The sequence below is a fragment of the Lepidothrix coronata genome, unplaced genomic scaffold (genome assembly GCF_001604755.1).
Source record: "Lepidothrix coronata isolate B3197 unplaced genomic scaffold, Lepidothrix_coronata-1.0 Scaffold0, whole genome shotgun sequence".
Taxonomy (NCBI): Eukaryota; Metazoa; Chordata; class Aves; order Passeriformes; family Pipridae; genus Lepidothrix; species Lepidothrix coronata.
In genome coordinates this window covers 6,300,499-6,324,453 of record NW_016690180.1, presented here as the reverse complement: position 1 = coordinate 6,324,453, position 23,955 = coordinate 6,300,499, and the positions used below count along the sequence as shown (strand labels likewise).

Here is a 23,955-nt window from a genome sequence, read left to right as displayed (position 1 = left end):
ATCTCCAACAGACATTCATTTAAACTAGTGGGGATTTTACAAGTTCCATTTGGAGCCTGCTCAGGTGCTCAATCACACTTCAGAAGGTTTTTCAAATATTAAATCCAAGTACTTGCTGCAAATAAAATTTATCCTAATGCTGGTGACGCAGAAAGATTAATTAGCACCCTCTTTGGTGCAAATTTTCATATTCTGGAAACTGTTACTATGTTCCCTCTCCATTTTCTCTTCCTAAACTTAACAAAACCAGTTATTTCAAACTTTCTGCACTGGCCATGTCTTCTGCTCCTGTTACTCAGCAGTAGTATCTAATCTACTTTCCATCCAATGCTACCAAGACCAAACACATCTAATGGACAATCTACCTTCTTGGACAGCCTGACCTTGAATGATTCCACAACTTGCCTTCTAAGTTTGTAAGCTACCTGTGTGCTTGCATTTAAACGTCCACACAGGCACAGAACGGCATAGCCAGAAATACAGTTACCAAGGTGGTGAGGACTGAGAATCCCAGCCTCTTGATCTGAATAACCTCCCAGGTATGGGAGTCCTGCCTCTGCTCAGCCCAGACAAAAGTCAGCCTACAAGACTACAATGAACGAGATCTTCTTGCTTAAGCCAAACACTCTGCAAACAGGACCAGAAACAGTGTGCAGACAGAAAGAGGCCACGCATGGAGTCTGACTTCTGTCCAGTGGCAGTAAGAGCTCAGCTGATGTCCTGACAGTATTTCCCGACATGCATTTCCATTTTGTAATAGATTGTCCCATTAAAAAAAGGCCAAAAATGTCCTACATGAAATCAAAATCCACCTTCTCTGCTACCCTCCAGACCAATTATTCTTATTAAAAATGAAACAGATTGGTTTGACTTGATTTGTTCTTCACAAATCCATGCTGACCATTTTTAGTTAATTCATTTTCCTGTAGGCATTTACCATTATTTATATGATCGCTTATTCCAGGATTGTTGCAAGAATTCAAATCAAACGATTTAAGAACTACACATTTTCTGTTCTTGCTAAAAGCAGGCATTATCTTTACACTTTACACTAAATCTTCTATACCTCACCTACTTTTTAATCACAATATTTCAAGGTTTAGAAATTGCATATCTATTTTCTAAGCCAAATATGGCAGATGTTAGGAGGTCCTGCTGATTTTAATTTACATCAGCAACCTAAATATTCTTTTATATTCTCCGTGTTTCCCCTGTGCTTGCTTTCCTCCTTAGCTTTGATTTAGAGACTGTATTAAATCAGCCTTTCCTCATAGTTTGTACTTCCGTGAAGATTGAAAAAGACATTTCTGAGCAGATCAATCTGTTTCACCATATGTATACTAAGATCCATGCCTATAAAATCATTTTCAGCTATCAGAGTGGAAGAATAAAGCCCCTAGACATGTTTTAACCTTTCCACTTTGCCTCTTCTAGCATGGTTTCCCCTGGTGCTTTCACAACCTTGTCACACTGCACGACAAGAGAAAAGAGATTCAATCTCCTTAAAAGGTTGGTAGAGGGATTTTATTTCTGTTCATAACAGGAAATGGAGACCAGGAAAAGCCATATAGGAAGTATTAGAAGTGGAAAATAAGTGTGATGTTTTCAGTGTTAAATCATGGTTTCTTGTCTTCTAAATATTTATAGTTTGAACTGTCCCATTACTAAAACATGGGGTTGAGAGTTCAGCTGTAGGACCACAAGTTCAACTGAAGTATGAAATGCAGTGTGCCCTACCTAGTCTTTTCTGGGACCACATAAAAATGTCACCCTGCAGTGACATTTCGTTGGGAAAAAATCTTTGGGAACCTTGGTGGGTATAATACAAGCACTGAGAGAGAGGGTTCCACTTCACAGAAACCACATGAAACCACATGCCAACAGAGTCCATCTCTGCCCTGATGGTTGTATCCATCTCTTTCTGTTCTCCTTCTTGAGATTGTATGAAGCGACCCAGGGCTCCCAGTATCTAAATGGCTGAATTTGATCTTAGGCAGCACTGGATGAGAAAATACTTTTCTCCTTTACATCCTATGCCTGAGGTCCTTAAAGAGTCCAACATAAGCCCCTTTAGTGCATTAGTACAAACTCCTTGCTGGGAAATCACTTCTGCCATGATACCCAACAGCATCCACCACTATTACTCCATTGTGGATGCCTCAGCAGCCCACCAGAAGCAAGCAGCGGACAAATCCAGTGACAATACTATTTATGTTATGTTCTCCTAGGCTATCATTTCATGACCTATTTTCCAACATTTCACTTTAGGAGGAGAAATGCCAGAGAGGTTATTAATGATAGATCTATCACCATTAATATTCTAGGAAGCTGCAACACAAGTGCGTGAACACAACTGAATTCGACCAGTAAAACCTTTTATGTGTTCTGATTCTTAAAAAACAAACAACAAATATTCTTGTGTTTTTTGCTTTTTCTTCTTTAAATGAAAATACAATATCTTAAAAGGGTAGCGACATTAAAAATAAATAAAAAAGCCACTAGCATTTGGGGAGGTAAGAAACTAGCTTTTGCCTAGAAAATCTCTACTTATCTGTATGGAGAAGGTTAAATATGAACCAGCAGATGAAGTGTCTTCCTTTCATTTTCCCTGCCCCCCATATGAACAAAACCCAGAGGCCCCAGTAGGATGTCCACCGTATAAAATACCTAATTCCTGCTGTGTTGTCATAATGGAATTTGGGATCACAGACTTCCTCTTCCTCCCTACAGGAAGCAGGTGAAGTTGGGAGAGAGAGACCTGAATCCTCTTCCATATTCAGCGATACTGACAAAGGAAGGACAACGTAGTCTTTACCATCCTGTAGAATGCAGTGAAAAAATACAAAAATTAAATAGGCTACAGAGACACACAAACAAAAACAGCTACATGCACGTATGTGGAGAATGCATCAGACCAACAGTGCTACCCTGGTTGTTTTATTAAACTATGAACATCATAACACCTTTGCAGGAGCAGCTACATTAAAAGAAGGAAACTTAATAAGAACCACTTCCAAGCAGTTTTAAATTTTAAAAAGTAGATTTTTATATAATATACTGTAGCATAATGTATAAACTGAACTTTTTATTGATGTCTTTGAAAAAAACTACAGATTATAGTAATGTTTGACTCCCAATGCCACAAAGTACATGAACCTGATAGTTTGGATGGGCAGGCAATTACCATCATCATCAATAGAAAGGGAGAACTTGTCTAATAGGGAATCACACGGCCAAATCCAGTGTCCTTCATCCAGTGGGTTCACACCTATTGCCCTGGCCTTGTCCAATTCCATAGTGAATAAAAAGGAAGCTACAAGGTAGAGAACCTGGTAGAGAGACCCATGTACCCCACCTGGTCACAGTGAGCTCTCTTACTGTGATGCCTGTACCCAGGACAAGTCTTAATACATTAATTTGCATGGAGTTGCTCACAGGCAGTGAAATTCCTGCATCCTTGTTTTCCAGGATAGTCATTAAAAGCATTGCAGCCCACACCCTCACATACACTAAGATATCCATCTTTGGCACAGTAAGATCAACAGGAGCTACCTGCTGAAATGCGTCTGCAGCATGCAGAGAAATCATCAGCAGAGCAGGGAACTGAGCCTGTGCCAGCAACTCTCTGGCAAGACAGCAGTGGTGTCATGGGAAGCCCTTGTTGGCAGGACAGATGGCTTTTGGTTACCACAACACAGCTTCTGGGACCTTTACCCCACAAGTATTCTCTGCAAGTCAGCGACCCAACTGCTGGTCAGTAATGGGAGTGGTAGAAGCAGCCCAGGCTCCCTGTCAGTTCCAGCAGACAGTACCCAGCTATGGGATGATGTGGTGGCTGGTAGGACAGGAGGTGTTCAGCTGGTGATTTTCGTAACCAGAGAATACAATTCATTTACCTGACGGACATTGGCTTGCAGTAAATTTCCCAGGTGCTCTACCAGCTCTGAAAATGTGGGTCTCTGTTTAGGATCTCCATGCCAGCAATCCAGCATTGTTTGGTACCTAGAAGGACAAAACCAATTAAAATATCAGCATAAAGAAAACATCACTTACTGCTTGCTCCAGCACCTGCTATTATTGTAGGGTAAATGTGGGTAGCTGGAAGAACAGTTCCTTACATTTCTGGTGTTGTATAATCTGGTGCTCTCATTCTTGTTCCTTCTTTCAGTCTTCTGCAAAAGTCCTCATCAATTTTCACTCCAGGGTATGGTGATGCACCTAAAATGAAAACAATGGTAATTTTAATGCATTAGACTCTTAAATTTTGGTATTAATTTTCAAACAAATAACTTGCCATGGCCTGTGTTAATAAGACAATTCAGTATATTTGGATGTGAAAACAACTTATACTTATGATGGAAACAGCAACTGATTGAGTAAATAAGGCACATCATCACATATTGAAACTGTATGAAGAAATATTGCAAGTCCATGTTCCTACATTTGCAATTTAAAAAATCTGAGTATTTTACTTTGACAGAGAAAAATATAGAGGATTTCTTCAAGAAGTAAAAGAAAATGCTACAGAGGATCCAAGAACACTTTGACTATTTTTCTTCAGACTCTATTCTTTAAAGATGGTTCAGTAAAATTAAAGTGACTCACCTAATGAAAATATTTCCCACAGCAGAACTCCAAAGGACCATACATCACTCTGAATGGTATATACTCTATCAAAAATGGTTTCTGGTGCCATCCATTTTAGTGGTAGTCTGGCCTGAAAGAATTTTATAAACAAAAATGTATCACAGTTTAGCAAAACACTGAGTTTCCACAAACCCATTTGAGGGAAACACAGAAAAAAAGTCCTGACTTCATATTAATTCTCTATTGAACAGAGAATCTGAAACTTACATCTCCTTTCCTGACGTAATCTGGGTCTTTGTAGATGTCTCGAGCCAAACCAAAATCACAGATTTTGACCACATTATTGTCTGACAAGAGGATATTACGAGCAGCCAGGTCCCTGTGGATGCACTGCAAAGAGAAGTAAACAACTTCATATGCTGCCTGTTGTCACAGCTCTGTCCACAAGGCTGATCTCTTTCACATATGTGCTCTTCTACCCTCAAAGGCCAGCTAATTCTTAAAACCTTTTAAGAAAAAGAAACCTCAGCATCAACACTTGCTGATTTTAAGTGTTTTTTTGATGGTCACAACTGATTTGGCTCAGGGAGACTTGTATTCCCAAGTCCAAACATGCATCTGTTTATTCACTGTGCAGAGAAGGCCTTTGAAGTTGTCTAATTAATTATCCTAAGCAGCTGACACAAAACAGGTTCAGATCTGATTACCTTTAGATTTACTTAGGTTCACTCAAATCTGTGTACTCCACTATTTTTCTGAAAAACACCACACTAAAATGCAGACTTGATTCCAACACAAACTAATCTTGACTACAGAGAAAGAAGTCCACATCTCTACCTATGCATAACAACAGCTTAGTCAACAACCCAAAGACTTCAAAAGTCAAACCTCAATAGCTTGAAGTAAAAGAATCAGGCTCTGAAAGTGGCTGTAGATTTGCTTCTAATACAGACTAAAACTGCAGATTCTGGAAAGAGGCATTTTTACATATGCACACCGGTCAGGATGTATGAAAGATAGACAAAAGCATGTTTTTAGAAGAAGACTCTGAAGTCTACTCTTGAATACCTAGCCTGAACTCTAGAGCAGTGTTGTATTCCCCACTTTGATTTTCTTTTCCCATTTAGGTTAGATATTGGAAATGGTTCTTCACCCAGAGGGTGGTTGGGTGCTGGAACAGGCTCCCCAGGGAAGTGGTCACAGCACCAAGCCTGACAGAGTTCAAGAAGTGTTTGGATGAGACTCTCAGGCACATGATGTGGCTCTTGGGGTAATCCTGTGCTGGGCCAGGAGCTGAACTTAATGATCCTTGTGGGTCCTTTCCAACTTGGCATATTCTGTGATTTTTTAAGTACTTTTTGTTCTATACAACTGCAGGCAACTCCTCACTCTTGCTGGAACTGACATCCTTTGAAAAGCTCAAACCACAGAAAGCACTTCTAGAAGGCCAAAATTCAGGTGAAGCGTTGTTGACTGCCAGGCTGTCTTTGGCAAGAGACTCTCCAAGGAGTCATCCATGAAGTTTCATAGGTGAGCATCGTCTCTCCTCACATTGCCCTTCCAATCCCACTGCACAAGGTACAGGCAACCTCCCCAGAGCAAACTTCTTTACTCTTGTTTAGCTTCAGTTACCAGGGATTTGTCCCTAATTCTTTTAATAAAATCCATATAAGTCAGCTCCCCTCCTCCAACTACTTAACCATTCTTCTGTGAAGTGGTGGCCTTATATAGTTCACTAACATTTGTGTGTCAATAAACGCATGGGCTGTTTCACTCTGTAGTATTAATGCTTTGAGTATGTCTTGCAGCAAAAAGAAAATGTTGCGGATGACTGCTAGTCCAAAGATGAACATGCTGTTTCCTTCTATAGACCTACAGCACTACTTCCTACAGTCAAACAAATAACACGCCACCCTTCCTGAGAAGTTCCTTACTTTGCGTGAAGCCAAGAACTCCATTCCCCTTGCCACTTGGAAGCTATAACAGATGAGGTCCTCCATGGTCAAGGGGTTCTTGCAAAGGTCTTCAGGACTAGCTGCAAAGAATCAGATGACAGTCAAACATGCCCTTTGTCACTGATTTCACCTATAATTGCTTGTTAGGTAAAAGTTCATCTTAACCTTACACCACATTGAACCGGAAGAGCGAACCGAGCCCTTTTTTGGCTGTATAGTTAACACGAAACCCATTTTTCGCCAAACTAGTCTTGTGTAAAATGAATTTTGAGATGATGGGTTATACCCTAGGCCTCCTTGCTCATTTTCAGAGTTCCCACCAGTGGAAAGATTTGCAAAATAATCCCGAAAGAGAAACAACCAAAACTCAGCTCACAAGTTCCTAGGACAGTAAAGCTTGCTGTGGTTTCAACAGATGAATTTGGAAACAAATGAGAGGGTTTTCTTAGTCGTTAAAGGGAAAGAAAATGCCACGGGGAGAAAGACTTGAATTTGGCAAAAGCCCCAGCTAATTTAGGGTAGAGGAACCCTAATGTCATCCTCTAGTGACCTGGAGGAATAATGTACTCAAATATCCAAATATATCTAGGGATTTAGTTCCTGCTGAAAGAAACAACTCTGTGACTTTGCTCAGCTCTTGATTTTAAGTAGAAATCTACCAAGAACCAGAACACGGGTGGCTACACTCCTCATCCTAAGGGCTGCTTCAGGTCTACATACTTCTTACAATATCCCATCTTAGAGGGTCAATGTTTACACCAGAGAGTACTAAAAAGGACCAAAATGGTGTGGAAATGCATAAAGTGTGTGCCTGACATTACCTATTAGATCACATTGAAACTGCAAGATCATCCTCCCCATTCACATACTGATGTTTTAATTTGCATTAAATGATATTTAGTAGGAGTTGAGGTACAGTCAGTAGAGCTACAGCTTTTCTTTCTCCTGACTAGTCTGATCCCTCCTCTAGATGAAATTGGTGCTGTCTCTGAGATGGCAGCACTGAGCACTTTGTGCTGCCTCTGCTAAAGAAGGACATGGCAAATGCATCAGTGAAACCACTGCAGAGGGTATGTATATATCCCAGGGAGACTTTGAATGAGTGAATAATTCTGGTTTCCTGTTCCAGACAGACCACCTGCGCCCAGGGAAGGCAAAGCAACCTCTCTGCTAATAAGCAGTGAAGCAGATAGCATTTCACAGCATTTAACTTCTGTGTAAACACTTAGGAAATTCAGCTAGCATCCTGGGGCATCCCTTTCTACACTGCCTTCAGAGTTTGTGCTCTGCAATTTTCCCTGAAGACACTGGGACATTAAATAGACATATCTCCAAAAGGCAGTGCATTAACAATGCACCCTTTTCAGACGGGACATTATCCAGGATTGGGCTGAGAGGTTTGGGATGCTGAACTGAAAGTTCAGGAACTTTGGTCATCCAAATAATACCATACACACAGCTTTGAGGGAGCTTCAGAAATCACACAGTCCCAAATGTCCCTCATCAGCTCCACCAATGCCACCTGTTCCAACACCAGGAGAAGACATATCCTACCATCCTCCTCTTCCACGTCACTCAGGGACCGCTCCTCCACAAAGCCAGAGCTTCCTGAGCTCTGGCTGCTCGTGATGCTGTCCAACCGTCGCTTCAGGTCTGCAGAAACATCACCAACGTAGTTCTCTTTCCCCTGCCGAAACCTGGCACATTTGGTCTAGAAATATGAGGGGAGGGTGAGAAAAATCAAAAGCTGAAAGTGTGCCAGAAGCTTGGTCTGTGCCGAGGTTGCCACTGAAGGCAGGGAGGGAAACCCAGTGCTGGTGTGATCAGCTGCTCTGCTCCATGCCAGCTCTGGTTGGGGCACCCAGCTGGTGCAGTGACAGTACCAGCAAAACCCAACCCGTGGCCACATGGGTTCACCAGCTGGAGCACCTTCTGCCACTCCACAGCTCAACTTTCACCTCCTCCTTTTCCATCCTCCCAGACAAACTCCAGCAACATCTCCACATGCCAGGGAATAAATGCAGACTGAGGACCTGGCCTTCTCAGCCTTGTGAAGCACTCATGGATGAATGCTCCAGAGCCCCTCTCATATGATCCAGCCTCTCCGTACTGCTACAGCTCTACTTCCCACTGCTGCAAAGGCCCTTCTACTAAACCTGTACCTTGGCCAAAATCCTAGCAGCCATCACAATCTGAGTTATTTCCTTCTTCCCCTAAGCCACTGAATGCCTCCAGGGAGAAATCCAACCCCACAGGCTTCCTCCACCACATATCCATTTTCTCCTGCTTTGTTTTGGTGACTTTTTTTTCCCTGGCAGGGCTGGTTTTTAACATTGCCAATTCCCATTCCCACTGCTTGTGTAAGCAAGGGTCAGCACCCTCGTGAAACCCTGTTTCTTCCTTCAAGGCCTCTCAGATATTCGTTTATCTTTTTACCTCACAAGAAGATGCAGAAAGTTGCCTTTGCCAACATAAAATAGTAAACAATGTCTCCAAGGATCAAGAAAAATAACCCTCTGGGGAACCAACAAGCAGCAGGAAGAAGTTCTGATTTAAACACAGCAGCTGCAGGGAGACTCAGGTCTACCAGTGTGTCAGAGCACAGCCCAGGGACCTCCCTCTTGGTTGTGCATGGAAAAGGGGAGGGTCCTGAGTGTGATGCTCAGCATTGGGTTCATGCAGTCATGTTCTTCATCCAGCAATCTCACCCTTGGGGAGGATGGATCCTCTCAACCCTCTCTAGAAATCAAACCCCTCTTAGAGGTGCCCAGAAATAGGTTTGAAAATGCCAGTCTCCATCCTTCCCCTTCTTTCAAATCAAGGTGCAAAGAGGGGGTGCAGTGATGGAGCTCCCTTTTGCAAAGGACTTGGGAAGTGAAAAGCTGAATTTAAACTCATGAGATACATCAATTATACCAAACTATTAATAATACCAAAGAAACATATAGCCTGGTTCAGCGATGAGATAAGGAGACAGTGGAAAGGAAAATCACGTGATAGGAGATACCTATGGATATCTGATGGATATATACACTAAACAGAGAGTGCAATTATTTAAGGTGGTCTGGAGCTTAACTAAGAAAGGAAAAAATTCAGGCTGATAATCAGAAAAAACTTCCTGAAAGATATGGCCAAGTGTAAAATAATCTGCCAAGGGAAATAGTGGAAGCCCAGTTCCTTTGCACATTTTAAGCTAACAATAACAAAACTACTACATTGCAGGGGCCAGGGGAAAGACTGGATGACCTGTGATGTCTTTGCCATCTCTCATTCCCATGAGAAGTACTAAGACATTTAGCATCCCCAAGGACTGCCACTTTAGTCTGCACTAGAAAAAGAAACATTGTGCATGGAAAAACCCCACCAAATCAAACACTTTACTGTTTTTTTTAACCTTGACTCCTTACCTTGTATGGGACAAATTCACTCCTCTTGCTCCGTAGGTAAGCCGACAGATTTCCAAACTTGCAATATTCCACAATCACCATGAGTGGGCCTGTACAACAAAGCAATTCCTTAGAAACACCATTTATATCCCACCTTATTTCACAGCATAATTTGTGACTAGAAATACATACATTTCAAAAAGCATTCTGCTACCTAGAGATTTTTAAAAATACCAGTAATAATAAAAAAATAAGATCTAATCGAAGCAGGGAAATTATTCATTTTTCTGTTCTATAAGGAAGGAAAACAAAGCAGATACTTTTGAAAATCATAGGCTTAATTTCATATGTGAAAGAACTAAAAATTTAAAACAGGAATCTGGGTTTCAGACATATATGCCTTACTCTACAGTATAAATGTGGTATTTCATGCTCAGATTTACCTCATATAGACATATGCTACAATGATAAAATTCCATCCTAGGTTCTACATGCTGGCCATCTCTATTTTATTATGGAATAAACAAGGAAAAAAATCTTTATGGATTACGTTTCCCTCAACAACTGATTTCTGTCATGGAACTTTACAAATTAAATTCTGATCCCACAATAAGCCAACAAGTCAGCTTCCCTGAAAAATTATTACTTAGTTACTGTACACTGAATCTATTCCAAATTAGTCTGTAGTACTGGATTTGCTAAACAAAACATCTGTCCTGGATTATAAAGTTAAATAGGTTCATCCACACAGAGCTGGACTCCAAAATGCAATCTCCCCTCCTACACACACACACAGAGACACCAACAGTCCACCCAGAGAGGGAAAGTCACAACTTGCAGTAACAGTGTAGCTGGTGACAAGAGTAAGAGCAACTTGTTAAATGTGTTATTAGACTCAGCTCCCAAGTCTTACATGTGGGGTGTCCAATGTAAAGGTGGATCTGAAGTACAGAAAAGCAAAATGATAGAAAAACTAAGGAATGGAACTGCATGCTGAAGTCAGGGCTTCTGAGCCCTTATTCCACCTCTAGACCTGCTCACCCTTATCAGATTTTTTTAAAAGGACTACTTCTTCCACCCTTGATTTTGAAACTCAATTTTCTGTGTAGCAGAAATGGCAGAAATAGGGTTTTCTTTAACACCTTCTCACCCACTGAGAAGTTACTCACCTCCTGGCTTTGTGCAGGCTCCAAGTAAATTGACAACGTTGAGATGATGGCCAATATGAATGAGTATCTTCAGCTCTGACATAAGTGCTCTGTGCTCACTATGGGTTGCCCCTTCTGCAGAGGTAAACCAACACAGATCAGGAGCAGCAGACAGGAAGGTTCTGCCCTCCTCCCCATTCTCTTCTCTTCTTTATCTGGCCCATCTAGTGAGAAGCCTTATTGGCTGGTAGCCAGGGCCAGCTATGCTGCAGGACACTGATGAAAACTAGGCATGTGCCTGACAGGATTGAGTTTGCTCTGCTTTTAAACGTTTCCCAAAGCTTGCAGAGGGCAGTACACGAGAACAGGAACACAATTCAGGGTAGCAAACACCTTTTTTTCCTACATATCTTTTGAGCAGTTTGTACTCTACTGTTTGACCCTCACAGAAACATTGTCCCATAGTCGTTGCTGGGGTCCACGCTAAGGGTCCAATGGGTCCACAGGCTGGGGGAGATAGAGCCAGGGCCAAACATGCCTGCAGCCTCACCAAAAGCCTGAAGATATGGCTGGTGTTCTCATCACCCAGATATAGAAGGGGAAGAGGAAAGAGCTGAAGCAGTGGGGAGAAGGGGCAGAGGAGGCAGCTCTCTGCTGGTTGCCTGAGCACTGAGAAACTGGAGGGACAGGGCTTTCCAATTTTTACTGACAGTACGGCATGTTCATCCCATTGCAATGAGTCTGCAACAGCTCTTGCCTGTGCTTCTGACTGCTCACACCATACCATCAGAAATCCCTTGTCTTTTTAATCCTTCTTCCAGTACAGCACAGGGTAGAATACAGCCCCCAGGTGCTGGCAGACCCATTTTGCTGTCCCAGTTATGTCTTTTTTAGGAATAATGTGTGTGGAAACTGCATATTTCAACATTTCTATGGCAAATGTGAGGCAGTATAATATGATTTAAAGTGAAGAGAAAACTATTCCAAACTACAGCTCATTTTGGAGCGTGCCTAAGCCATTGTCTTGAGACTTGCAGAAAGCTCCCTACCAAGATGCATAAGGCAAAAATGGACACAAAATTGATTGCAGGAGCAACTTTGTCTTCTGAACCTGAGTAGAACTATAAAGCAATGGCTATGAAACCACAGTCACAGTGCTCCAGTTATTTATGAGGAAAAGGCATGTACTTCCCCTAATCATTGCTTCATGGTAACAACTGTTAAGCTAAACTTGTATAACCACTGGTACGAACATTTTGATTTTTTTTTTTTATCTACTGGTTATAGCGTTGACAATTATCCCTATATTGTGTATTCAAGGTAAAGTTTTAGTGATTATTTTTACCTTTAAGCATTTTGACGGCCACTGTTTTGCAGGTAGCAGTTTTGTCAATCCCAAATGCATCTGCTTCTATGACCTGGCCAAAAGCTCCACGCCCAAGAGGTTTACCTTGAAGTGAGAACACAAACACATTTGCTTGGCACAGCGGGCAAAAGATGTAGAATAAAAAGCAACTCCAAACTGAGTTCATGTATCAGAAATTAACAGAGATCTTATAATGTAGAAAGGATGCATCGTATTCTATGGGTACACAGAGTTCACCCGGGGATCCTGCAGCAGGGCAGCCCCATGGCAAGCCAGCACCTGAAACAGCCCCCAGCGTAGGGCTGGCTGCAGTATCACTAAATGGTTCATGCAGTGAAGACACACCTAGCTTCAGCCGGTCTCTGGGAAACTCCCACTTGCTGGCATCATACGGGAGCCGTTCGCAGTGCTCGTCTATAGGGACTTCATCAGGATCCATGATGATTGACAAGTAGCCAGTCTTCATGTCCCCTCCGTTGGCCTGGAAAATGGTATTAGTTGCAGTTGCACAGATTTTTTTGCTGGCAATGTACAGGCAAAGTGCCATTTAATCACTTTGTAGTGTTTCATTAGTTCCCAGAAATGCCAGGCTACCATTTCCCTACGCCATGTCATCATGAGTGTGATCACTGTTAATTACTTGCACTTTTCTTTTCTTTTTCTTTTTTCTTTTTTTTTTTTAATAAACAAAATCAAATGAAACATTTTTTCTCTTGCAAGGGCCTGTTCAATTAAAAACAAATTTCTGTGCCCTGGGTTCCAGGCAAGAATGTTATGGCATGGAGTGAAAAAATGTGTCTGTTGATTTTAGAACAATGGAAAGAAGCAACACAAAAGGCCTCAAGTCAGCTCTCATTTGTCATGCAAGACCAGTGCTGATAGGACAGTATGAGAATTTTTTCATTACCCGCTTAACGGTTCGGAGGATGATTACAAGAAGCAACCAGAAGAACATGGCAATCACTGCAGTGCCAACGAGGATAATGAGCTCCAGATTTGTTTTCTCTTCAGCGCCTGGGAAGAAATAAATGAATATTTGAGTGATAGTTGGAAGCATATTTGCTTTGTTCATTCATTAAAGTAAAGAATGGAGGTCCTTGTTCAGAAGGTTCGTTTTAAAAGTGCAACATGGAGCAAGGAAACGAAAGCAAAACAAAATAAAAAACTTGGCGGGTTATGTTGGAATACTACGGTTTCATGCTGTTTTGCACATCACCCAATTTCTCAGCATCAACTTTGTTTCAAGGACAGTGTCTGGACGCTTGGCAATTATAAAAAAGTAAAATCTCACATTTTGAAAAGAAATAATTGTTTTAAAATACTCAAAATTAATTACTATTTCTCCAGAAACCAAAAAGCACCCCCATCATATAGTAAATAAAGTGCTGTGAGAATGACCCAGAGAACAATCTCTCCCTTGTCTCTTGACATGATTCAGCTGGGGCATGAAAAAATGTGGTTCTACAAGAACACATGATAATAAGGTCTTATTTACAATGTCTCTTTTCCAGTAAAATAGTTGCCAGCAGACACCACTTGAACATCTATTAGTGCAAAGAGGCAGCTCTCTTCGTCAGCTCTTGTTTGCCACATCATGCTCCTGTACTTCATCCTTTGCACCATACAGATTTTTCTACACAGTAGCACACTCCATTGCACAACCTCAATGAGCTGCACTATAAATTTCTTGAAGTGAAACAGTATGTCCTACACAGATTTCTGACTTTTACAGATGCATCTCAGCCATATTTACCACATCAGCTGTAGATATTTTCCACCCCATCTAAACATTTTTCTAACATCTTAGTATCCTAAAGGGACCTACAAGAATAACAGGATACTACTTTAATTACCTTAACAGAACAGATCAATCACCCTGACTTATAAGACAGGGGTTTGTGAAGGGTTCAGTGACTAAGTTATGCAAATGTACTAATATCAAGGGCAAGGAGCTTTTCATTTGAGGCTTCTCATTGCACCTCTTAGTGGAAAGCCCACTGTGGTTCCAGCTACTCAGACTGCAGACTAACCTCTTGCTAAGAATTATTGCATATCATTGTAAATTGCACTGTGTTGTGCCACAATAGGACTGGACAAGGTAAGACATGGTGATATGGTTTGAAGCTGGCTTCCTGCCAAGTCTCCAAACCCTACCACCAGAAGTCGTCCCCTCCCCCCAAACCTCAGGGAGAAGAGGGAGAAAAAAAAAAAACTAAGAAAAACCCGAAACGAGAGAGAGACAACCAAAGTGAGATATATAAATATATTTACACTTATATACAATTAAAATATACAATTTCACAAGGGAAAGGGAAGGGGGAAGGGAAAAGGAACAAAACTAAAATAAAATATATAGATATCCCAATTAGTGACCCAATATCTAACAACTAAAAGAGTTAGCAAAGAAAATAGCTCACTACTCTCCTGGGACAACTGAGAGTCTCTCCGGAACGATCGCCGGCAACCTCTGTCTCCCAAGGTCGGCAAGGCCTAACCAGGCCTCGCTCCCCAACACGGCAGACTCAACAGCAGGGAACCTGCACCTCCAAGCCGCCGGAAGGAAAGAGAGCGAAGGCCTCTCCTCCTCTCTTCTTATAATCTGGCTTACGTAAAAATCGTAGGGAATACTGGGTAAATCTGGACCCTTCCTTGGTTACAAACTGGTCACCAAGGAAGGCCTAGCCCAAACCACCACACATGGGTCTCGCAAATGCTGCTTTCGGAGCCTGGTGGACTAAGGCTGGAACCCCCTAAATCAAAAGCACTACCTGTTTCTATCACTGAAATGGGATAACAACCACAATAGACTGCACAAAGTCTTCACAGTTTTTCTTAGATGCTGTGAGAGCAATTATGTAGTTTGGAAAAGTACAACATACTGTGTTAAAAAACAGTATGACAATTATGTTACCAAGACAACAGAGATGTCCCAGTATATCTGCAGGTTTAAGTAGACTCTATTGTACAGGTTTGCATGTAATACAGATTTCTTTGCAACCACAAGTCAGATGGATTCAGCTTTTGTTGAAAAGCACTAAATAATATGGTGTAGAAAAAAAGCACCAACCTCAACAGCTGGGTTTATGACAGCTACAACAGCACCCAATTTGAGCTCGATAGGAATGGTCAGGACGCTTCACAAATTTAATTGTGTATTTTCAGATCTCCCATCAGGATAGCCAGTAGATTTTCCTTTTACTGATTCTAAAGATTTCATGCACAGTCTAGAAAGAAGCTAACACTAACCTTCCACTGAGAAAAAAGCCACTGCTTTACTGCATCCAAGGATGTTGCATGCAAGGCAGGTATATAGCCCTCCATCTTCTTTCCTCACTCGACGTATGGTTAGTGTTTTGTTTCCATCTTTCAAAACAATACCTGGGAAAAAAAAATCATGATTCTTAGTTCTTTTTATGCCATTTTTATGGCAGTTTTTGTTAAAAATTCAAAATTAAACTTTCCATGGTGAAAATCAGCAGTGAGTCCCATGAAAGAAAGCCTTTAAATGATAATAGGAAAGGAGCAATCCTCACCTGAATCTTCCACAAGGGTCTCATTATTTTTAAACCACATGATACTTGGAGGAGGAATGCCATTCACTGTACATGACACTTCTATAGTTTCACCAATGTTTGTTGTTTGATTTTCCAGATTTCCTATGAGTGTGGGTGCCGTGGGTTCTGTTGGTTTACAAATACAGTAAAATTACAGACCATTAAAGAAAACATCCAGATCATAGTTAAACTTCCACATGATATGAAAAAAACATAATAGCCAAGAAAATTTCAACAGTGATTGAAATTTGTTGAAATTTGCTCTAATGGGTTTGCAACTGCTTAGATTGCTGAAGGAAGAAGGAATAGTTGAGAAATTGCTTCCTTCACATTTCTATTTCCAGGGCCATTACAAGAGGTCTGATACTGTTGATCCATTAAATGTCCATTCAGGACAGGCCATGAACACACATAATCAACCTAGACATTTAGGTCCCAAAGCAAAGTCATCACTATTTGTGTGAAAGCTGATTCATTATCATCTCGCATTGCTTGCGCCTGAATACCAGTATCGCTTCATGGCAGTTTTAAACTATAGACACTGCTTCAGACTCAAGAGTCAGTGACACAAGCCAGTAGTATTAATATGAATGCACACATGCATGTAGAGCTACAGACTAAAATGTGTTTTGAAAAGTGAAGTTGAGGAGTTATTGAGCTAAACACATGCCATTGCTTGCGCAGAAACCAAACTCACTGTGCACAGCACAGTGGCTCGGTCAGTGTTTCCTCACTGGTACTCATGAAATAGTCCCTGCTGCCTGGACAAGCCCCAGAGGTCCATGTTACAATAACAGTCTAAATCTATTTAACAAACTGAGTGCACCATAAAGCAAACACATGCAAAGCCTGAAGATACCAAAAACTAACACTACTGCAGTTATTTTCATACACAGCCGCTCATTTTGGTTCACAGTAAGAGATCCCTACCTTGAACAGTGAGGTGCTTCACCAGGCAGTGCTGTGTTTTAGCCTTTTTGTCCTGAGCAATGCAAACGTAGTCCCCTCCATCTTGGAGGGAGATGTTACGAAGGATGAGCTCTAAGGTGACATTTTCACCATTGGTATTTGAAACTGTCTCATTCAACCTCTGGAGAGCATTGAGGTTTTTGCAAACAGGCATGGGCAGCCCTCCAAAGGGAGTCTGTGAAACGTGAGTGCTGAGTTTGTACCATGACAACTTCTCAAAGGTGAATTTATCTGCTGTGCATTGCAAGGACATGTTATCCTTCTCCGTGAGTTGACTCCGGGGCTGGAGACTAATTTCAAGACCCCCTGAAAGTTAAAAAAGTAAAAGAAATTCCTATTTGGTTGCACATTTTGTGGCTAACATTAACTTGAAAAAGTAATTTTGGAAATATATCCTTTTTGTCATGCTATCTAGTTGTAAATGAGGAAAAGAAACACTGAAAAAATCAATCAATCAGTCAACTAATCAATTATCTAAGGAGTACAATCTCATTAAAAGCAATACATTTCAAATAGATCAAAGGAAGGCCTGTGTAATGAATAAAGTTACTCTTCCCATAGAAACTTATAGCAACCAAAGACAATTCTTAGCACTATCTTATGGTTCACTTTTAGATTTGGATTAAAATAAATTTTGGCATGTAAATATGGGGACTGATTTTTAAGGACAGAAGCTCTTTGCCGCTGGTTTTGGAAATTTTAGTCTTAGCTCTTACAGTCTTTCCTCATTTTGTGACACTACTGTGATTTCCCTGTAGCTCTTTTAAGTGACTGCAAAAGCCCAGCAGTAATCACTCTTGGGAAAACAGTGCCCATCTTGCATCATTTTCACAGGACCGCCACTCCACTGATGCCAGCAGAACTAATCACTTGGCTCAAATTAAGCAGTGACTTTAAAGGCTGCCTAAAGAAAACATTAGGAAAACCTAAAATCCTACAGAACTAAAGGATTTTATAAAGGACCAGAAAAAACAGCACTGAAGTGCCTTTCATTAGTAAAATAGATGGACATTAATTTTTAACATGGCTGTCCTCAACAGGGTACACTTACTGGTCACATGGAAGGAGATCACTCTCTCACTTGACCCAGCCCTGTTCGTAGCCATACATCTGTACAAAGCAGATACATTCGCTGCTTGAATCATGAGGGTGCTCACAGTCTGAAAAAGAACAATCAAGCAATTTCATACTATATCCATGCTCAAGTATGCCTGATTACCTCAACAGCTCAGCAAAGGGCTCTGCAGGTATCTGCACAACCAAAAATCCTTCCAAAGCACAAATCCAAGACATGGCAGGAGCACAATCCCCTCCTGAAGTTCACATTTTTGTCCTTAAGCGTGTAACAATCAGGCAAAAGAAAACACGAAAAAGCAGCCTGCCAGAAGACGGACTTTGGTATATGTGTTAACAGATGCTGCACTCACAACTTTTTCTGCTCTTCAGTCTCTTAGCTTCTCTCTATTAAAGTTTATTGGCAAGATTAACTCATCTAACTTCAGATCACTAAAAGGTAAGCACTGAAATCTAAGTAAGTTATGTTCCGCAATGGAGACTCACTTCAGGTCGGTGTCCAAAGGATTTGAAAGAGTGTATCTCTGCCTCTTGGCTTTAGTAGGAGCTTGCAGGACTAGCTGAGAGTAGATCCCCAAGTTTAACAATAGGTGAAAAGAGTCTCTAGTGATATATTTCCAGACACGTGGACTGCTGAACAGGGTTAATCATCCCCAACCAACAGAAAATAAAATATGCTAACCTTTGTTTTCCCAGCAATAGTAACAACTCGGTGCTTAATTTCAATCTGATTCCCACCCTTTCTCTCTGAGATCACTTTCCATTTCTTGCATGCATATGGATTGGCTCCTGAGCGACCTTTCCTGAAATACAAGTAGACATATGCATTAGATAAGACAAATGTTTGCCCTTCAAGAGAGTGATTTTGTGTGCTCCTTATAATATGCAGATTTTTGTAAGTCAGATGCATCACTGGCCATACCCTGCATCTGGGAATGTTTCTGGAAACATTTCTATTAAATTGCACCCTATATTCTCAGACCTTCATTCTTTTTAAAATAAGGAGCCCCCAAGCCTAAAGGTGAATTTCCTAATTAATCTGCCTGTGTCAGTTTAATCATGATGCTTGGAGGAAAGCAGCTATTCTGGGAACAAACCTCCATTCATAAATGGATGACTCAAATTGATTTAGTTCAAAGGAAGACAGAGAGACATAGAAATCGCTGAACTCCCTACAAGAATTTCTTGAGGACGGTAGCCATTGTGTAGGAAGCAACCAGGCACCAAAGGAAGAAACTAGTGGAATCATTTTGAAAACAACAACAGGAAAGAAGAATGCTTTTTTTTTTTCCTGAGCTTTTTTTTTTTTTTTTAAAGGAAATCTGGGTTTATGGCAGGCCCAGATAAGAGAAGCTGCGTGAATCTCAGTCAGGCACTCTCTCTATCATTCCACAACATCAATCAGTGCACTTCCTCTGAGATACACTTTCACACAGATAAAGAGCACCATCACACTCAGCACTTGAGTGTAAGAAAAAAACCACCACAAGGACCTGTAATTAGCATAAACAGCAAATTTCCTCTGTTTGGGATAGAGTTTTGGGCCTGCAGCTCACGGGAATATCTGAGGGGAGGGCACACAAACAGCTGGATTTGAAACCCATGGAAGTCGAGATGCCCTTCAAGAGAGCATGACAGCAACATTGCAGGCACTGCCCTATCCTCGCTGTGGGTGGCCCTTGCCTCTGCCAACAATGATGACCTTGGCAGAGCCTGCCTGCAACAATCTGCAGATTAAGTACAACAATCTTTTCTTCATTGGCCATTGGGTTTGCTCTGAGTGACAAGCCTGGATAAAGGAGGCACCCAAAAAAACCCCAACCCAACCTAACCATCCCTCAAGACCTACATACTTTGCAGAAGATAGCAAGGACTTAGCACTCACTGGGGGCTGAATGTGCATTCCTCCTCCAGCTGCCAGTGCCAGAGGATGGCGGTGGGCGGTGGGACAGCGTAGACAGTGCAGGTGAGCGCCTGCGTCGAGCCATACTTGTAGGAGTCAACAGAGGCCATCAGCGCGTTCTCACCAATCTGGGGGGGGACTGGAGGACAGAGCAGCAGGTTACACCTCCTGCTAATTACTCCCCAATATGCATGCATTAGACCCATGGTGAATAATTCACACTATGACCCACATCCAAGTGCAACACAGAGAATCTCCAAGGACATGTTGGGAAGCAGTAAACCTGCCCAACACTTTGAGGATCAGGACCTGAACATGCAATACTTAGGATCTCCTATAAAATCTCCCTTCATTACCCCATGGTTAAAAATGCAGTCCCTGGACTCTCACCACCATGCTCAACCATTAAATGTATATTATTCCCCAGGTCTGATCCCACTGCATGTAGCCTCACTGCCTTTTTCAAGACCTGCTGTATTCAAAGCATAGGCTGCTTCTTGGGGAGCAGAAAGGAGGAGGTAGAGGAGGAGGAGGAAGGTTGTACAGGGCAGGATAGAAGAGGAGCGATAGCCTGTGTGAGGCAGGAAGGATGGGTGAGGCAGGACTGGGCCAGGATGGAGCAGGGTGGAGGAGGACTCCACCAGCACAACCAGCAAGAAGGGCAGGAAAAGAGCAGGACACAGAGGCAAAGAATAATATACAAAAAAAAAACCTCAAACCAAAACAAAACATACAAAGTATCATCCCAACTCCAATACCAGGAATCTGCAGCCCCTTGCCTGGCACATCCTCGAGTCGGGAGAGATGGGCCACCTCTGCCCTCCCAGGGCCGAGGTTCAAGTGCTGTTCTTTGGCACTTAAATCTTCACAGCTATGGGATGAATTTAAGCCTAGGGATGGTAGTATGCCACATCCACATGTGAAAGAGAGTCGCCCCTTTGGTATTCCACTTACCATTCACTAGCAGGGCAAACGTGTGTCTTTTCTGCATCTTGTTAACAGGGTTTGTAAGGACGACTGTGTAATTCCCAGCATCCCTTTCAGTTGCTGCAGTGATCACTAAAGTGTATCCAAGTTTAACTGTATGATTTGCATTGATGGCTTTTCCATTTCTATACCTGAAGAAAATACAGAGTGCTTTGAATATTTAAAGACTTACTTTAACTAAGAATAGCTCAGTTTCTCAAAGACATTATATGCCAGTTCTTACCATTTAGCCTCTGGTGAAGGATATCCTTTAAACTTTACAGGAATTTTGACTGTGTCACCTAGCCTTGTCTCAATCACATTCTCCATTCTCTCCAGATGAATAAAAGGACTTTCTGGAGAGAAAAAAAAATAAAAAAGAATTAAACTAGATGGTCTTTCCACATGGACAAAAGTGTAAGTGCTTTCCATTTGGGTTAGCCCTTAACAGGAGATGACAAATAGAAGCTAGTGACAAGATGTCACTGGTAAAGCACAGTTGGCTCCAAATTGGGCTCTGAAAAGATGCTACTGTGAAAACCTAGTCCTTTCCTTTACACAGAGGAACAGACCAATTCCCCCACCAAGAAGCTCTGGAAAGCAGAGACAAGACTCAGCTCTCAGGTATGTCAGCTGTCAGACCTAGTGTCAGACCTGCATACACATATACAGATATATCATAAAACTCTCTCAATATACTCATCCCAGGAAATCAGAGTATTCAAAACTACAGTGTGATAAAGTTAAATACTTTCAGCCTCTTTTCAAGTATGTATTTGAACCACTGCAGTCACAGACAATTTTAAAATTATTTACATTACTTGGCATAAGTTATAAACTTTGTGGGTCCCTTCCAACTCAGAATATTCTGTGAATATCTGTGAACTTCCATTCAGACTAAGACAGTGATTAGCCTTTCAACTCGATTACCCTTTTGACTACGATTTAGGATGGTACAGACTTAGTATCTGCTACACTCAGTATAGCACACAATCTCATTTTGGCTCCTGAAGAGAAACAAAGAACTCAGGAGAAAATTCAGCATATCTTGAACCACTGTACCCATAATAATTTTGGAAGTTTTTTATTTTTTTTTTAAAGAGCCATTAATATTCTGGCCCCAGAATCAGAACCTCCGGAAAACAAGTCTCCTCCAAAATATAAAGCCCTTTGTCCAACTCATTGATTAAATATGAGCCATTCTCTTGCTGGCAATTTTTTTTTCTAGAAGAAAGCCAATGGAGCTGCTGGTGCCGTGCCCAACAGGGGCTTGAGAAAAGGCTGTAGGATGTGGCCTCGTACTTATCTATGCACTTAGCCAAAGTTGTTTCCTTTGCATCATTTCCGTATGACCAAAACTCCATTTGATTCATCTATTCATAATGTAAAAGCTGTAAGTTTTATTTTCCTAGCCTCATTCATGCTGACCCAGACTCTTGTCTTGCAGAGCCACCAAAATCTAGCTTAAGGTCACCGACAGTGAGAACAGGCAGCCCTTATCCAAAGCCACCTACACAAATTCAGCTTTACAGGACCTTAAGAAGGTCAACACTGAAGAAGATCAGAGTCTTACATCAGTTTATTTTACTGTCCACTTTTCAATGGGATTCTACAGCTTTCAGTAACATACAGCATCCTTTAAAATCTTATTAGCTAAGCTTGTGGTATAAAAATAATCCCATAGCAGTTGCAAGACAAAATACTGTAGCTGTAGTTTGGTTCATTTCGGTCATTAGATTCATCACCAAAATGCCTTCTGCATCTCAGTAATTAATCCTGAATCTGAAACAACAAACAAAACTAAAGATGTCATACCATGGATAATGAAGTCACTGCTGTTTTTCATGTTCATACGACCACTGGATGCTGCGCAAGTGTATCGACCTTTGTCGCTTAAGGACACACTGTCAATGGTAAGGGTGCTTACAAACTTCTTTATTTCTCCTGCAGTGGTTTTTACATCCCTAATAGTGGCACGTTTTTCCTGTAATAGATAAAAGACAGAGGTGTTTGGAAATGTCATTGTTATTCCTTCTGCCACCTTTTGCACACTTGTATACACCAACAATTTCTTTGTGTATTATCATCTGCTTTGTCAACATTTTAAAGGGGAAGTGACATTATGTCTAAATCAGATTTCGTTGTGATGTGGGCACCTCTAAGTTATTATGACTTTACCTTGATAGAAGGGTAGTCCCATTTAAAATCAATTCCTACATTCAGCTCTGTCCTTACAGTGCAATTGAGAACAAGTTTTTCTCCCACTGCCAGCTCTACTTGGGAGTGGGGGTTCATCGTCAGGTCATAAATTCGGTATCCTAGAGGCAGAAAAAGGCACACAAAAAACATGGAGGTAAGAAGAGGTTTCTTTATGGCACTCAGCACCAAATTTCCCAGATGAATTCATCAAAACTCCCACTGAAACCCCAGCTACAAAAAAGCCCCTCAATGCCCCAGTGCATCATGATGATGGGTGTAAAAAAGAGCCTGAAGAAAAGGGATGCGCCCACCCTGAGCATTTCTCAGCTGAGAGCCTGTCAGACAGCGACACAACAGGATGTATACACTTGGCCAGAGCCCCACCAGTGGTGGGAGCAGGCGGGGAACTGTGACACACACAGTTCCTCTGCTTTAGACACATTCTTCTTATCCTTGTGAGAAGGAGATATACACCCATCCCCCGCAGTAAGCAGGAATTTATATAAAATAACAGTTGGGCATTCACAAAATTATCTAAAATTTACTTTGTGCAATAAAATATTTAAAATATTTCAAAACAGAGTATTCTGAATGCAGAAATTCTACAGATATTCTGAATTTGCTCCAGGTTAGAGTGGGGACTTGTGAATTTGTTAGAGAAGTAAGCACCTGCTGCACAGAGTAAAGAGGGGTGGGCTGCTATGCCTTCCTGACAAGGCAGGCAAGACTGAATTGGTGCCATTTGGACACTTGAAATGGTCACTGTGTCCTCAGCTAAAAGAGAAATAGCTGTTGAGTTTCAGCTCAGGCTTAAGCCTCCACAGAATCATTGTGTTATTTCTAGGTTT

The 23,955-nt window shown here is 41.5% G+C and overlaps 1 protein-coding gene across 1 annotated transcript in view; it reads right to left on the bottom strand.

Moving 5' to 3' along the window:
* Positions 1-23,955, bottom strand: part of KDR (kinase insert domain receptor) — a 33,641-nt gene that overhangs the window by 5,405 nt on the left and 4,281 nt on the right. Inside the window, exons 6-27 of the mRNA XM_017805571.1 lie at positions 23,087-23,226; positions 22,724-22,892; positions 21,153-21,264; positions 20,897-21,060; positions 19,925-20,081; positions 18,722-18,842; positions 18,017-18,125; positions 16,927-17,271; positions 15,976-16,122; positions 15,689-15,820; positions 13,350-13,456; positions 12,788-12,923; positions 12,422-12,526; positions 11,098-11,211; positions 9,950-10,038; positions 8,097-8,253; positions 6,522-6,622; positions 4,855-4,977; positions 4,606-4,717; positions 4,119-4,218; positions 3,897-4,002; positions 2,668-2,819 (exon numbers count right to left, since the gene is read on the bottom strand). Of these exons, the coding sequence (XP_017661060.1) occupies positions 2,668-2,819; positions 3,897-4,002; positions 4,119-4,218; positions 4,606-4,717; positions 4,855-4,977; positions 6,522-6,622; positions 8,097-8,253; positions 9,950-10,038; positions 11,098-11,211; positions 12,422-12,526; positions 12,788-12,923; positions 13,350-13,456; positions 15,689-15,820; positions 15,976-16,122; positions 16,927-17,271; positions 18,017-18,125; positions 18,722-18,842; positions 19,925-20,081; positions 20,897-21,060; positions 21,153-21,264; positions 22,724-22,892; positions 23,087-23,226 (2,998 nt within the window). The remainder of the gene's footprint in view (positions 1-2,667; positions 2,820-3,896; positions 4,003-4,118; positions 4,219-4,605; positions 4,718-4,854; positions 4,978-6,521; positions 6,623-8,096; positions 8,254-9,949; positions 10,039-11,097; positions 11,212-12,421; positions 12,527-12,787; positions 12,924-13,349; positions 13,457-15,688; positions 15,821-15,975; positions 16,123-16,926; positions 17,272-18,016; positions 18,126-18,721; positions 18,843-19,924; positions 20,082-20,896; positions 21,061-21,152; positions 21,265-22,723; positions 22,893-23,086; positions 23,227-23,955) is intronic.